At 37.7% G+C, this 16,409-nt stretch overlaps 1 protein-coding gene across 1 annotated transcript; it reads right to left on the bottom strand.

Annotated features, from left to right (window-relative positions):
- Positions 1-14,577: 14,577 nt before the first annotated feature.
- On the bottom strand, positions 14,578-15,595 carry LOC110100762. Its single transcript, XM_020828415.1, has 2 exons — positions 15,547-15,595; positions 14,578-15,260 (listed from the first exon to the last, which is right to left on the bottom strand). The coding sequence occupies exons 1-2, from the start codon at positions 15,593-15,595 to the stop codon at positions 14,578-14,580; spliced, it is 732 nt and encodes a 243-aa protein (XP_020684074.1).
- Between the last annotated feature and the right edge of the window lie 814 nt (positions 15,596-16,409).

Raw genomic sequence — 16,409 nt, 5'->3', positions numbered from 1 at the left:
ATCCAAAAGAAATCCACGGCTGTGAACAGTAATCCGTAGGAAGACTACCTGGATAGCATTAATTCCTTACATTGATTTAGCAATAATTGTATTCTCATTATTATAGAGCTATTTGTTTCCTGATCAATACACCTTGTATAGATCTATAAATAGGGAGTAAATTGCATAATAAAATTCAAGCTTTTCCCTCTCGTCCCTCTCAAATTAATAGTTGTTTATGTTGCGGTTGTTATTGAGGGGTATTGTTGTCTTTTATTTATTTCCTGTTTTGCCCTCTACTTATGTGATGTGTCATGGGCATTGTTGTTTTTTGGTTATTCCCTTTGTTTGGGCATATATATATGGCTCCTCCCTCATGTAATATTTTGATGTTTTATGTTATAAAATTCTGATTTTGCATGATCTTGTTCTCTTGGAGAATTGAGAGTATGAGAGTGAGAAGTCCTTGGAGTAGGCAAAGCATCACCCAACAACCTTTGGGCTCTTGGTTTTTTATCTAGCCAACGCCCAATCCCATCTCCTGCACCAGCCGTGTGTCTCCCACCTCCACTGGCAACCCTATAGTCCACAAAATTTTAACCCACCACCAACAGCAAATGCCCTTTCATCTTCTCTTGTGACTCTTAATATTCCATCATTAAATGCACTTGAACCCTTGGTATTCCCAAGCATAATTAATGTGGAAATCAATTCGAATTTTTATTTAATTTGTGGGATTTCCAAACCACCTTTCTATCTTCGCAAGCAACCCTTATTAAATTTCAACTTTTCCCCTTCCAAAGCCAAACATTAATTTCCTCTCTTACCCATGCATAATTAATTACAAATTCAAAGCTTGTAATTAATTAGTCAAATTTCCCTTAATTACTTTTCCCTGATCCCTAGCCTACCCACTCCTCTTCCCATGTGCTATCATTAATTCCCAAGCAATTCCCTAAGCTCCACTTAATTAATTGGTCAAACTTCCCTTACTTACTTTTCCCTAATCCCTAGCCTATCCACTGCTCTTCCCATACGCTGCCATTAATTCCTAAGCAATTCCCTAAGCTTCACTTAATTAATTGGTCAAACTTTCCTTAATTACTTTTCCCTAGTCCCTAGCCTACCCACTCCTCTTCCCATGAGCTATCATTAATTCCCAAGCAATTCCCTAAGCTCCACTTAATGTCTCCTTGACTACCTTCCCCTTTCCCAAGCTGACCGACCCCTTCCCCTTCCCCTTCCCCTTCCCTCTTCCACTTCAATTCTTCTCCAAGTGACTACTTTTCTTTCCCATATCAGCCACACTGAAAGGAGAAAACAGTGAGCATTCACATTTAAATTCAACCAACATTAAGGAGGAATCCCATAGAAATTTGAGAGCATTTTGCAAGAGAAGTATATGAAGATAGCCATCAAGGAGCCCAACTACGTTATTATTGAGCTAAGTATATACATCATTCTCCTTAATTATTCTCCTGTTAACCAGATACTTGGTTAACCTTCCTTCTTGGTAACATCGTTACAAGTTTGTTATTTTATCCATTCTTAGTTTTACTTAAATTTGAGAGAAAAGACCTCACTTGCATTGTCCTTTATTGAATGTTGTGATTGTGCCGATTTACATGAGTTATGTCTCAATCATCTTATCATTTGCAATGTCAAGCCATTACATATAAGTGTTCAAGTAACTTCCCGTGTTTCTAATTCAAATAGTCTACTGTTCTTATTGGTTTGCAAAGTTTATGTTACTGTGTTTTAATTAATTCTAGCAAGAAATTTTTCTTTGCAAAACTTGATCATTCAGTCTTGTATCATATATCTTCATTTTGTTCTCCCAGCGGTACCATTCACATACTAGCCTTGAGAATCAACAATTATTTCTTTGATCAATTTGGGTTGTTGGGGATGCAATAAAGAACAACCAAAATGGTTGGTTAACATCCCATAGTTCCTAATAAAATGAAAGAATAACAATATTTAAAATCACAATCACCATTACTTGAATCATACCATTAGCACTAAAAGAACAACTGTCACATCCATCTCTAATGAACATATTCATCTCAAGATGATCAGTCAATTAATTCCACCATGGTTCCAACGAACCAATAAAGGCAAACCAGCGGAGTGTACCTTGATTGCCCTCATACAAAGACAACATATTTTTCACCTCCTGCCATGCTTTCCCAGAAATGTATAGAATCCATTACATAACTAAATGGGAAGCTTCCCACTCTGACAATTTACCACCTAGATCAATTCTCCCCTTCCTAGTAGTGGATTCAAGAGGTCCCAATTGTTTTAGTTCGTTATTCAACCTTGTATTGTGAACACAAAGATTTGCAATCATTGCTTCCATTATAATTAGCATAAGAATCTTAAAAATTCTTAGCATCCGACAAGACCTCAACAATAGCTGATTTCCTTTCCTTGGTAATAATTTTTACACCCCCATCCAACTCAACAACCACTTGGCTGAACATCAACTTCTTAGGTGCAATGGTTCCATTCACCACCAATGTAACTCTGTCAAAATTCCTTAAAGAACCATCTTCAATGTCTTGAACATTTGTCGAAACAGCAGAGAATTCTCTAATAATAACCTCCTTGTCCTCCTGTATCAGTCCATACAAAGGCATCCCTACAGCTGCTATACCATGAAAATTCTGATTCTCTACATCAACAACATAAGATGAAGAAACTAGCAACATTGAAGCTTCCATCAAACCATCACCCGAATGTATGAATTTAGAATAATTGAAATAAACCAATGCTGGCAGCACAACAGCTACTTCTAACTGAGCTTTAAGAGCATCATATTTGGCTAAATAAATGGTATCACCCTGCTTACAGACTTTAGGGGGTATATCACCCATAGTAGGAAATTTAACATCTACACAAGATATATTAGATACATCATCCTTCCGTCCAGAAGTTTGAACCAATTCAGGATTATGAGACCCCTTCAACTCAGGCTCAATGTTTAAAATTGCGTAATCGGGTATTGAGACGTTTTTCGTTCGTGAGGCGATGCGTAAGCCTCAAAATCAAAAAATTGCGTAAACATAAGATAATAAATTTTGTATATATTAATGAGTAAATAATATATAAAATATAAAAATGCACAAGATATGACATGAAATTAAAATATCCTAATAATAAGACAACATGAAATATAGTTCAACTCAAACTCCATCTTTCCCAAATCACAGTATCCTTTTCATTAACATATAATTCCAAAAATAAATAGCAATGACATATCACATAAGAACTCATAAGTCATCAGCACTGTCATCACCATGTATAAAAATGCGCAATTAGGTATTGTGGCGTTTTTTTTTTTTTTTTTTGTAAGGCGAGGTGTAAGCCTCAAGGCATTTTGAGGCGTGAGCCTTATAATAAAAAAATTGTGTTAAGTGCAAATAAATGTTAAAAGTAAATTTGTTTATAATACTCAAATAATATGTTAAAAAATGGCGACGGGTTAGAGGTTAAGGAAGTTGCTGCGACTAGGGGGTACACGAAGTGTGATTTATTTGCGGCTATACTTCAGGATTTATGTAAGTTTTAATATATATCGGGTGAGGCGTAAGCCTCATGCCAGTGAGGCGAGGCGCGCCTTAAGGCGAGCCTCATAAAAAAAACTTGAGGCGTAAGCCTCAAGGCGCTTTTCATTGGAATTGCGCAAAGGCGGGCTTCAAGGAGAGCCTCATATTGCGCAATTTTAAACCATGCTTAGGCTTATTTTGATGAAAATCTGAATTAATATTATCACCCGATGAAGGCATCACCGCAGAACCCTTATTCCTTTTGTTAAAAAAAATTGTTCTTTTTATCTACTTAAGTCAACATATTTTTCAGCACCATCTCTAAAGTTAATATCTTGGAAAATATGATATAAGACCATCACCTCCCTGCATATTGAGCTTCTCTTATATCTAACATGAAAGATAAGCATGTGCATTGAACATTTGTTGACTTTGAGGTTATGGTGCATGTATCTTACAGTATAAAGATTTAGGTTTTAAATGTGTAAGTTTTATGGGGTTGTTTGGCTATAAGTAGGATTTAGTAAACGTTGAGAGGATTGAATCATCAAAATTGTTTCGCATGACAATTGTTAAATCTTGTTAAATCCTAATAAGATATTTGGTTATTTGTTCTTGAATTTAAGATTTGCAAGAGGAGAAATTCGAATGCATTAAATCCAATGAAGGGCTGAATTTAACAAATCAAAGATTTAATCAATAGGGTTAAAACCGGAATTACCAAACAATAAGATTTGAGAAGTATTGTTCTAAAAATTATTGGAAAGAATATAGACAAAATATACTCTGCACTTGACCATAGCTAATATATAATGTTTCTAAAAAACCGCGCTGCAAAACTTCGAGCATTTTAAATCATATAATACTGCACTTGAATCCGGTAAAACTACATTATTCCATCAAGAAATAGATTCTCAGTGAAAAAGGAAAAAAATACCTAGTTTCTTAAGAAACCGCCTCCCATTGATATGCTTCCATATATGCTGCTCTGATTTGTTGATGACATCCCCCGTCAGACTGCAAACCAGCATCGACCTAACTCATAAAAAAACTCTCATCACAAGACGGAAGATTCAAACTCGAAAGAGAAAGGAAGAAAGGATGAAAGACCATACTTGGAGCTGGGGTGTGGTTGAAAGGTATTTAGAATGGGTTTCTTCTTGGCGAGGGCAGCGTCGATTAGGGCGACGCGGCAGGCCTTGGTATGGGAGTAGGATTCCTTTTCATTGCGGGGGAGATCATGGCCCGTCTCGTCGCATCTCCAACGACCATTACCGAGATCAACGAATGTCGGTGAGCCTAAGAGAAAGCTGCCCTCCTTCACCTTTTGGTTATTGACCTTTGATTCTGCAGCGGAGCCAGGGTTTTGATTCTCGCCTTCTTCGTCTCCTCTATTAGTTACGCTCATGACCAGGTCTGCGGCCAATAAGTTACGAGTTCCTGAAATATACAAAGATGTTGGCCGCTAATTGTTTTTTTTTTTATGAGTGCATATTTGCATTAAGAGAAAAAGAACAAACTATTACGAGCTAATCATAAAGTGCAAATCACATATTTCTTCTCAGTAGTTCATACAGTGAAGGAATATCTGAAGTAGTAAAAGAATCAAAACAAAAACTATCGGCCAAGGCCAAAGTGGCACATAAATCAGCCACCTTGGTACAATTCATAGAGGTATGTAAAAAAATCACCTTATTGAAATCAAAAAGGAATGAGATATTCTCATAAATCTGGTTGTTAGCCTTGGATTCCCTCATAGAATCATGAAGGAACTTGATAACATTGAAGTTATCACCCTCAATTATTAAGCCTTTACTCTTTAACATCCAATCGGTGATGAAATCCTTTATTGAGAAGACAGCGTTCAACTCGAGCTGGTTGATGTCCCAATGAAGCTGCTGCTTACCGAAGGCTAGGAGCGGTTTACCCATGAACTCACGGACAACACCCCCAATACTAGCCAAATTTGAGTCAAGCAAAGATGCATCCACATTGATTTTAATCCAATCTGGTGGTGGGGGGTGCCATGTAGGATCAAACTCCCTAAGGAGAGAGGCATCCCAGTTAACCAGCATTGAATTCTTTTTGGTAGCAGTAAAAAGAACATTGGCTACAGTCACATAAGTTGGAAGAATTGGACCGCCATGCTTGAAGTTGTTTCTACAGTTTCAGGAGAAGAAAACAGCAGTGCAATAAATCTTGACAATGCCAAGACAGATATTAGCAAGGTGTCTTAATTGATGGAGACAGTCAGCCAACGAATTGAAAATGGTAATGTTGATTCCCCAAGATCTCAACATACAAATGATATCAATGAGATACTTACAGGGAACCACAACATGAGCACTACTTTCTACTTCAGGGCACCCTCTCGCATTAAGGTCATTATTACCAATTCGTCTATACTTCAGGAACTCATTAGTGGGTATGGCAAACTTACCCAATCTCCACCAGAAAAGTTTAATTCTCGGTCTGAGGTGCAGTTTCCAGAGCCAAGCAATATATCTCGAATCATCAAGAGAATTGAGGGATTTGATGGATTCAGTATAAGCTAAATTGGAGATTGATTTCCTAGAGTGTTGATAAAGAAGTTCCATTCGATCCTCATTACCAACGTGAATATCACAATTCTGGATGATAAGATGAATCAAGCTGATATTAAAATACTGCTTAAGCTCCAACAGATTCCAGCTGCCATCATCTAGAATGAAATTATTAAGCACCAAGTTCTCCAGATTGACACAATCCACAAGCATTGGCCATTTGTTGAAGCATTTATCAAGTAGCCAAATGTCATTCATGACATTAATACATACACAATTACCTATCTTCCATCTGACAATAGGTTTGAAGAAAGAAGTTCCATCCAAAATGATGGACCGAGCTGTAGACTGCCCACTCCTAGGCTTATCATTCCAAGTATCATATCCATATTTTGCGGTTAAACATTTGTGAAGCAGAGAAGAGGGGTTCTGAATCTCCATGCAATTCTTGCTCTGAGAGGTCCAATTTTCTTGACAGCAGAAAACAAACCCAATCCATCGAGAGCTCTTGGTAAACAAAGCTCTTTCCATGCAACGTAGTGAAGGCCTTTGGTCTCCAAATTCTGATGCCAAATGAAATATCTACAAATGCGGTCCAATTCATAGAGAATTCGCTTAGGGATCAATGAATGAGAGGAAATAAAGGTAGGCAGGGAGAGTAAAGAGGACTTTGCAAGAGTCATCCTCCCAGCCAAAGAGAGGGATTTGACACTCCACGCATTGAGCTTCTCCAAAGCATGATCAACAACAAATTGGAAATCATTCTTAACCAAATGCCTAAGAGCAATCTTGGTGCCCAAATACTGAAATTCATCAACAATCTTGAGACCAAACTTATTGCCAATTTTTCGTCTGATAGCAGGTCTGACAGACTTACCGAATAGGATTTTATGACTTGGCCTAGATGATACCCTGCCTAGTCCAACCACAATAATCCCTGATTAAATTCATCATAAAACACAGTTTAAAGGAGGAAGCTTGACTGAACAATAAAACGTCATCTGCGTATAGTATATGAGTAATTATAGGGGCTTTAGGAGAGATTTGTATGCCTAAATGATGGCCTCTTTGATTAATGACACTAGAGAGGAGCTCAGAACAAAGAATGAAAAGATAAGGCGACATTGGACAACCCTGTCTGAAGCCACTCTTGGCTTCAATCCATCTAGTGCTCTTGCCATTAAGGAGAATAGAGAAACGAACATTAGTAACACATTCTAAAATAAGGAGTGAGAAGTTTATAGGAAAACCAAACTAGTTGAGAACAAGCTTCAGGGTCTCCCAGCTCATGCTATCAAAGGCTTGGGCCATGTCAAGCTTAACCGCCATGAGGCCCTTCTTATGCTTTGAAAACCTAAATTTGTTGAAAATTTCCAAAGCCAGAAGATAGTGGTCAGACTGTGATCTTCCCGGAATAAAAGCCACTTGCTCAGCCGAAATGAGCTTTGAAATACAACACTTCATGCTGTTAACAAGCATTGTAGAGGCAAATTTATAAACAGTTTGACAGAGGCTGATGGGCCGAAAGTTGGATGGAGAAACCGGAATTTTGGTTTTGGGAATGAGTACAACCAAAGTATCTTTCCAATTGCAATGCACACGTCCGGTGGTAAGAAATTTCTTAATAGCCTTCCAGGTTGCATCTTTAACTGTTTCCCAGTAGAATTTGAAAAAAGATGAGGTGCAACCATCAAGACCGGGAGACTTGTTTGAGCCTTGCTGGAACACAGGAGTAGTAAATTCTGTTTCAGTGAATTCAGCTTCCAAAAAAACTCTTTATGCAGCATTAATAATCTGATCAGGATCAATCTGAGGCCAGTTAAGATTATTGCAATTCTTGTGTTTCCACTTTCCCTCAAAGAATTTTAAAAATCAGACTCAATGAGATCACTGTCTTCAACCACAATATTATTTTCATCCTTAATTTGTCTGATCAGATTCCCATTCTTCCTTGCCGAGGCATAAGCATGATAAAATCTAGAATTGGTGTCTCCCTCTTCATTCCAAGTAGCCTTAGCTCTTTGGTTCCACCACATCGAAAGTCTGAGTAAGGTAATGTTGAGTTCCCTTACCTTATCACGCAAAAGAGCTAGATTCTCGGGACTAAGATCGCCTTCGGCTTCCTCTTGTAATTGAAGGTTGAGGATGTCACTCTTTAACTCTTCCTTCAGAAGATTCAGATTCTTACACTTGTTCCTGTTCTAGAAAAAAAGAGATTTCAGAGTTTTCTTAATTTTTCTGTTAAGGATATCAGCTTCATCTCCAAAATCATGCTTTCCCCAAGCATTTGAAATAATTTTCCTGGTGGCAGGATAAGATTTCCAAGTATCCTCAAATCTAAAGGAAGTAACTTTAGCGTGCTGTGTATAATCAAGTTTGAAAGCGATGGGATAGTGGTCTGAGGCAATCCTCACAAGGTGTCTAACAGTGGCAGTTGGAACAAGCTGAAGTGCTGCAGAATTCAGCATGCAACGGTTAAGACGTTCCCAAATTCTTGCATTAACTTGCTTGTTGTTGCACCATGTAAATCTAGGCCCAATCACACCCAAATCATGTAGATCATGATTACTCAAGAAGAGTTTCATCTCCTTGGGACCTTTAGTCATACAAAAACGCTTACCACCTCTCTTGTCTTCCTTGGAAAGAAGACAATTGAAGTCACTACCAACAATAGTAGGTATCTCATCCGTCACTAGATGCTCAAGGCTGCTCCAAAGGTTTCTTCGGACCTACAACTCCTTGTGGCTATAAACCATAGCCACATTCCAAAGCCCACCATTGGGAGCATTCAAAGAACCGAAAATACACTGCGGGGAGTGAGCAGTAGCAGAAAAAGTTGCCAAATTATTCTTCCACGTGACCAAGATGCCACCAACAATACCAACAGCAGGTTGATGATAAAAGTCCCAATCGTTTCCAATAAGCCTATTGACAAACTTCCTATCAATAAAAGATAGTTTAGTTTCAGCAAGGCTAATAAAGAAAACAACATTTTCTTTCACAATCTCCTTAAGGTAGAGGGAGGTCTCCTTCTTCTTGACCCCTCTACAATTCCAAAAGATGAAGGAAGACATTAATTAACTGAAGGGGAAAAGTCCCCGCCTTTTTTCTTTCCTTTGCCTTCAACTCTTCTCTTCCTAGAAAATGGTTCAATTGGTCCAAGGAATTTCAATTGAGGTTTTGATTTCAGTTTAGTAGAATTATGGATTTCCACATCAGACAAATCACATTTGACTACTTCAATCTGTCCCACTGAATTGTTCAAAGAAGTGTCTGTGGCCATAAGCTTCATATCAACACTAGAAGTGTTACTGTTACCAGCCTTTGGATCAATATTCAAATCATTCTTAGAATTCCCCATAGAGCTAGAGGGAATTAAAGAGATACCATCAACACCATCTTGCGGGACTTGATTATAAGGATGAACGTTAGAATCTTCAAAAACCTCTAATATAACATCTGCCTTAACATCAGGTAAAACAGGTGGAACATAAATCCCTCCAGAGTCCGGAATAACTGAGGCGGCATCAATCGTTTGATTTAATTCCTCATCGACAAGGACTTTGAAACAGTTGGATAAGCAAATATCCGCATCAGAATTGGCATTCATTAATGGTTTTCCACTGCCCACTTTCAGTGACTCCACCAAAGGAGACTTAACTGGATTGCTAGAGATGTTTTTATTAGCATCACGATGATTATCCTGATGGTTAACTTCCTTCGTCTTGTGCCCCATATGATTTCCTGTTTGATTCGGCCTCCTTTTAAATTTTACGTGAATCCACGGCCCATAATTCTCCTATAGGCTGGTGTGAGAGGTGTCCTGATTGACATTGTCTGTCGATTTATTGCTGTGTTCAGCTGTCTTGAACACACATTCAGGACAATCAGCTTTCAAGTGACCAATTCTGGCACAATGAAAGCAAAAAGAAGACAACTTCTCGTACTCGAACTTTTGGAAGAATCTCCCTCCCAAACCATCTACCCAAACTCCCGAAGGAAGTTTGGATTCAAGGTTAACACGCACGCAGATGCGAGCAAATTCCTTCTTGCTCCAGTTGAGAGAATTTCCATCAAAGAACATTGGAGTGCCTATTCTTGAAGCAATTCTAGTGATGTTGACTTCATCCCAGCAATGTAAAGGCAGTAAGGGAAAGCGAATCCAAACCGGAGCAGTTAAGCCTTTAAGCGATAAAGGCGAAAAAGATGGCGACCATTTGTCCAATCCAACAATGTAGCCTCTAATGTACCATGGACCCCCACTTAGGACTTCCTCCATAACATCATGGGATTTAAAAGAGCAGAGTATCCAGTTAAGGCCTAGGGAAGTCAGGTGAAAGTTCCCAAAATGATTCCATTGTTTATGGAGCTCGATGCTACAAATTGAGAACGGAATGTGCTTCCCCAAAACCTTCAGAACAACAGAGTTAGAGAGGACCTTGGAGTTGACAAGTTCTTGTTCTGAATTCATCTTAGCCGCCACCCCATCTGAAGATAATTCAATTGAATTAATATCAAAATTTAATTTGATATGATTAGGCTTTCTCCAGGCATTAAGAAAAGAGTTCTTTGGGTTGTCCGTGCCAACCAAGGATTCCTCCGCGTTGTTAACAATAATTGGAACAGTAAAGTTTTGGGCAGCAATTGGATCAACAGAGTTTCCAGAGTCAGACGCAGGAACACGATTAGAAGAGCCACCGGGGATACTGATTGGCTTGTTGGAAATCATATCCGATGAATCCAACACTTCATGATTCAGAGATCCGAAGGTGAATCCATTAGAAACAAGGCTAACAACCGGAGAAAGGGTACGATCTTGAGTATCTACAACCGAAGAATCCATCAGACCCTTACCCTTTCCTTCAACAAAGGACATCGGATTATCATGCTGAGAGATAGATCCAAATCCTTCCCTAATGATCAGAGGCTTTGATCCAGATCTTGAAATTAAATAAACGTCATTACCGGTGATGGAAGAACGAGGAGATGGCGGTGGAACGGATAGAACAAAATCAGACTGAAGGCCAGCAATTCGATGGTGATCCGGGGGATCAGATGGCGGCCGGCCAGAAGCCGCCATGGCCGGAGACAAGGAACCCGCGAAACGCAAAGATTCAAAAGACGCTTTCTCTCTAGAAATTAGTTAGCCACTAATTAGGAAGCAGATCTCGGTTCTCTTTATATATATTTAACAAATCCAAGTAGCAATCTTATTATTTTTTTTTTTTTTTTTGAAGAAAATGCAATCAAGTGCATCTAAATTTTATTAAAAAAACTAATTGCAAGAACTAATGAAAAACATTAGATTCCTCCTTTAACAAATAGATAAAGGAAGGAAGAACCTTATTAAGAACTAAATCATCCCAAATAAATGAACTAATAATAGCATAGTTAGCTCATAGATCCGCTAACTTATTACACTTTTTATCTATACAATTAAAGATAACATTTCTAAAGTCTTTGAACATACCTCTCAAATCGGCATTCTTGTAAAAAAACCCATCTAGGAGATCCTTGATGACGTTTACATTATCAATTTCAATTATAATGCCATCATAATTCATCATCCAATCTTTAAAAACCTCTTTGACGGATTGAATAGCAAGCATTTCAAGCCTTGAGACATCCCAGTGAACACAAGAATATCCAAATGCTAATAAAAACCTTCCTTTGAAGTCTCTAAAAACTCCCCCAATTCCTCCTTTAAAGGATAGAAGTAAGGAAGCATCAACATTTATCTTGATCCAACCGGGTGGAGGGGGATGCCAATGAACATCCAACAGCTTATCAAGCTGACTGACACCCCATTTACCTGAGACAGCCACATCATTTGAAGTTGAAATTGAATCCATAGAAAGGGACTCCATTGTAATTAATAAGGAACCCGCCTCTTTGCCTTCATGAACAAAATTGTTCCTTGCTTTCCAAGTTAAGTAAATAGAATTACAAAAATAGGTTTATCAACTAGTAATTTTGAGTTGATATCCAGAAAATGCATTTTGTGAACGAGCTGAAGGTAGGAATTCCAAATCCCCACTGATTTAGATGTTGGAACACCTCACACAGCTTTATGCATTTGATAACAAGTTGTTCAATATCTTCTATCATATTGCAGCCTCTAGGACATCCATTTTGCATTTGCAATCTTCTATAGCATGAGAATTGGAATGTCGGGATTGCTCTGTTAAAAAGTTTCCACCAAAATCCTTCTACTATAGGTGATAGCTTTGCCTTCTTTATCCAACTCCAATAGAAAATTTGCTGAGAATTTTGAATTGAAGCTTCAAACGCCACGGCAGATATAAATTTGCCTGATATGTTGTATATAAGCTCCAAGCCGTCTTTAGATAAGTCATTAGATATGTTAGTTTGCATTATCAAACTAACAAGTTCTGATCCAAATACTTTGTTCAGTCCCTCTTCATCCCATCTACCATTTGAAATAAATCTGTCCACGGAGGCTCCTTCTAGTTCTTAAGGAATAAAATAAGTTGGCCATTTTTTCAAATTTTTATCCAAAATCCAATTATCTTTGAGAGTATTTATGGATTTACCATCAGCAACATTCCACCTAACAATATGTCTTAAAAAATCTCCTCCATTTCTTATAATAATCCAGGCTGTATAACCTTTCCTTTTTGAAAACCGGTTTTCAAAAATGGATCCATATTTGGGAAATAAGATTTTATGCAATAAGGAATCTTCCACTTGATTGTACCTCCATGCAATTTTTACTCTTAATGGCCCAACTTTGTCATAGAAAGAGTGAAGCCCTCTTCCACCCCACTTAGTCCGTAAGCACAAAACCTTCCAACTAACAAAGTGCATACCATGACTCACATTTATTTTATTCCAAATGAAGCTTCTACACATTTTTTCCATCTCCTCAAGAATTCTTTTTGGAATCATGGATTGAGTACTATGAAAAATGGTATAAGAAAGCAAAACCATCTTGACTAGGTTTATTTTTCCCACCATATAAATGAATTTGCTCCCCCAAATATTGATCATTTTAAGGGATTTTTCAATAATGAATTGGAAGTCTTGGCCAACTAACCTTCTCAAGGATATCTTTGTCCCCATATATTGAAATTCTTTAACACTTTGGATCCCCATAATCTGTTTTATTTTTTTCTTCTTCCTTCTATTTACAGATTTCCCGAAAAGCATACAAAATTTTTTAGCATTCACATTTTGCCCAGTCCAGCCACAGAAATCATTAATAATGCATTTGATATTTTTGACCTCCTTCACATTTGCTTTTGAAAAGATTATGATATCATCCGCATATAACAAATGTGATATCCTTGGCCCATTTGGAGAAATGCTTATACCATAATTTTCACCTCTTTGTTTAAGAGCAGTAGTCATCAATTGAGCACAAATAATGAACATATAAGGTGATAAGGGACACCCTTGCCGAAATCCACATTTAGTCTCAATTCAATTTGATGAGTTTTCGTTAATTATTATAGAAAACTTTGAATTTGTAAAACTTTCCATAATTAAAGAAGAAATTGTAGAAGGAAAATCAAAATACCTCGTAGCTTTTTCCAATGTAGGCCATCCCATGGAGTCATAGGCTTGTTCCAAATCAAGCTTGAAAGAAACCAAACCGTTAGAGTTCTTTGAATACTTGAATTTGTGGAAGATCTCATGTGCTATCATGATGTGATTAGACATAGCTCTGCCCTTCAGAAATGCAGCTTGTTCAGATGATATTACTTTGTGAATAATAGGAGATATTCTGTTTAGAATGACTTTGGCCGCCACTTTGGAAATTACATTGCACAAACTAATTGGCCTGAAGTTGGATGGATAAATTGGGTTAGAAAATTTAGGAATCAAAACGATTAGAGTTTCTTTCCAACTGGAATTCATCTCTCCTGTAAGAAAAAACTGACTCAAGGCTCTCCATAGATATTCCTTTATGATGTCCCAATAGCCTTTAAGAAATGAGTAAGTGACTCCATCATTTCCCAGGGCTATACAGTTCCCTGTATTTTTGATAACCAACTCTACTTCATCAACAGAGAATTGTCTATATAAACTACTGACATCCTCCTCCTCTAGACAATAAGTAGACTTCGGCCATCCTTCCAAATTTCATTTCCTAAACTCCCATTTCTTCTGAAATAATTGAAAGAATTTGTTTTCAATATGGTGCAGATTTTTCGTGTCCGTTCCATCTTCATCTTTGATTTTATTTATAAAATTGGCATTTCTCCTTGCACTAGCATAAGCATGAAATTTTTTTTTGAATTTATATCTCCTTCCATAGCCCATTTTACCTTAGCACGCTGTCTCCACCACATGTTTAGTCGATCTAAATTTGAATTGAATTCTCCAACCTTCATTTTGAGAATCAAGCAATCATCATCCGAGAGTTCTTCCCTGCTTTCTTTTTCTTGTAGCTCCAAGATCTCCTTACTGAGAAAGTCTTTCATTTAAGTAATTGCCTTGTGTTTATCTTTGCTCCAATAGTATATAGCCTTCAGCGTCCTCTACAGCTTATAATTTAGAATTTGGCTAAAGTCCCCCATTGATTTCCTGCTCCAAGCTTTCTTTACCACAGCAATAGATGCTGGATTAGAGATCCAAACATCTTCACATTTAATAGTTTTTTTAAGGGCAACATTGTAGTTCAACATATTCAGAATTATTGGGCAATGGTCTGAGGAAACTCTAGCTAGTTTCCTTACTACTAGCCGATGAGGAGAGCTTAATACAACTGAATTCAAATAGCACCTATCCAGTCTTTCAAGGATTTTGTCAGCTCCGGTTTTATTATTGCACCATGTATATTTGGGACCAGTACCCATCACCTCATGAAGGTCATTGGATACAAGGAAATAGTCCATTTCTTTGGTGCCCAATGAATAAACGAATATCTTTCCACCTCTTTTATCATCCTTATTGGGGAGACAGTTTAAATCACCTCCAATGATCAATACTTTGTCCTTTGTAGAGTATAACTGCAATTTTTCCCATAGCTTTCTCCTCTTGTATACATCTGTGCTACCATAGATGGTAGCAATTCTCCAACTTACCTTGTTTTGGACATCTATCTCCCCAATGATGAATTGGCTTGATGATTCAAAAACTCTGAAAGTAGCCAAATCTGATTTCCAAAGAACCATGATTCCACCAGATAATCTAATCGAAGGGACTTGAAAAAAATTCCATCCTGCTCCAATTAACAAGTCTACATCTTTTATACTAAACAATGCAACTTTAGTTTCCAACAAACCCATAAAAAACCTCCATTTTCTTTTACAAACTCCTTCAAATGTAGGGAAGCTCTCCTCTTCCTAGCTCTCCTGCAATTCCAAAAGCAAATGGACAACATTAATGCAAAAGAGGGGAAGGATTCCCCACTTTTTCTTTTTGATCTCCCTCCATTCTTCTACTCCTTGAAGTCAATTTTATAGGGCCTAAGCCCTTAAGCTGCTTAGAAACTTTCTTTTTAGAACCTGAATCTTTTGCTTCCTCCCATTTATCTGCATTACCACAGCCCGCCATGCTACTTCTATGATTTATGAGGTTAATGTTGGCACAACCATTTAACAAATCTTCTTTGCTAGGTATCACAATTTCACCTTCTTCAATTTCATCACTTAACAATTTGAATTTGTTATTGTCAACAAATATGGCTGGGAGAAAAGAATTCATACCAGAGATAACAATTTCTTCATTCTACTGAATAATTGAATCTAGTGTATTTCCAGATTTATCCACCCTTCCTTCCACAGGTACATTAGCATCATTCAATTCCTAAGCTAGTCTTCCTTAGACTTCAACTGTTGTTTTCTCCACTTTCCTATACACCATAGCATTCTTCAGTTGAATTTTAACATTTCCAGTTTGAATAATTGAGTTGTTTTGAGAACTGAATCTTGGACCTTGATTTCTAAACTTATTTCTCCTGAAGTTTACATGAATCCAAGGTCTGTAATCAGCTTCATTAGATACCACTTCTTTGATCAGGCCTTCCTCCTGAGCTGAATCAGCATTAAAGGTCACATTTTTGTTTTGGACTGGTTGAATTTCCTTCACTACTTTTTATGGACATTGTTCTTTCAAATGTCCAATTTTTCCACAGCAAATACAAAAGTTAGGAATCTTCTCATATTCAATCCTTTGAAAGAATTTTCCCGAAGATCCTTCGACCCAACTCCCAAAGGAAGCTTGGAATCCAGGTTTATACTGACACAAATCCTGGCGAATTCCCTTCTTCTCCATTGGAATGAATTCCCATCTATCATATACGGCTTCCCAATCATTGAGGCGATCCTACACATGTTGATTTCATCCCAGCATTGTAGAGGAAGGTTTG

The sequence above is a fragment of the Dendrobium catenatum genome, unplaced genomic scaffold, assembly GCF_001605985.2.
Source record: "Dendrobium catenatum unplaced genomic scaffold, ASM160598v2 fragScaff_scaffold_28, whole genome shotgun sequence".
In the NCBI taxonomy this organism is placed as follows: Eukaryota; Viridiplantae; Streptophyta; class Magnoliopsida; order Asparagales; family Orchidaceae; genus Dendrobium; species Dendrobium catenatum.
Note: the sequence above shows the minus strand (reverse complement) of the source record. Positions and strands in the feature narration are given on the sequence as shown.

Excerpts from the sequence above, each read along its gene's own strand:
- LOC110100762 (XM_020828415.1), bottom strand. The coding sequence starts at position 15,595 with ATGGCGGGCTGTGGTAATGCAGATAAATGGGAGGAAGCAAAAGATTCA. Across the intron at positions 15,261-15,546 it reads GGAGGAAGCAAAAGATTCAG|GATGGAATTTTTTTCAAGTC; the intron begins GTTCTAAAAAGA and ends TAATTGGAGCAG.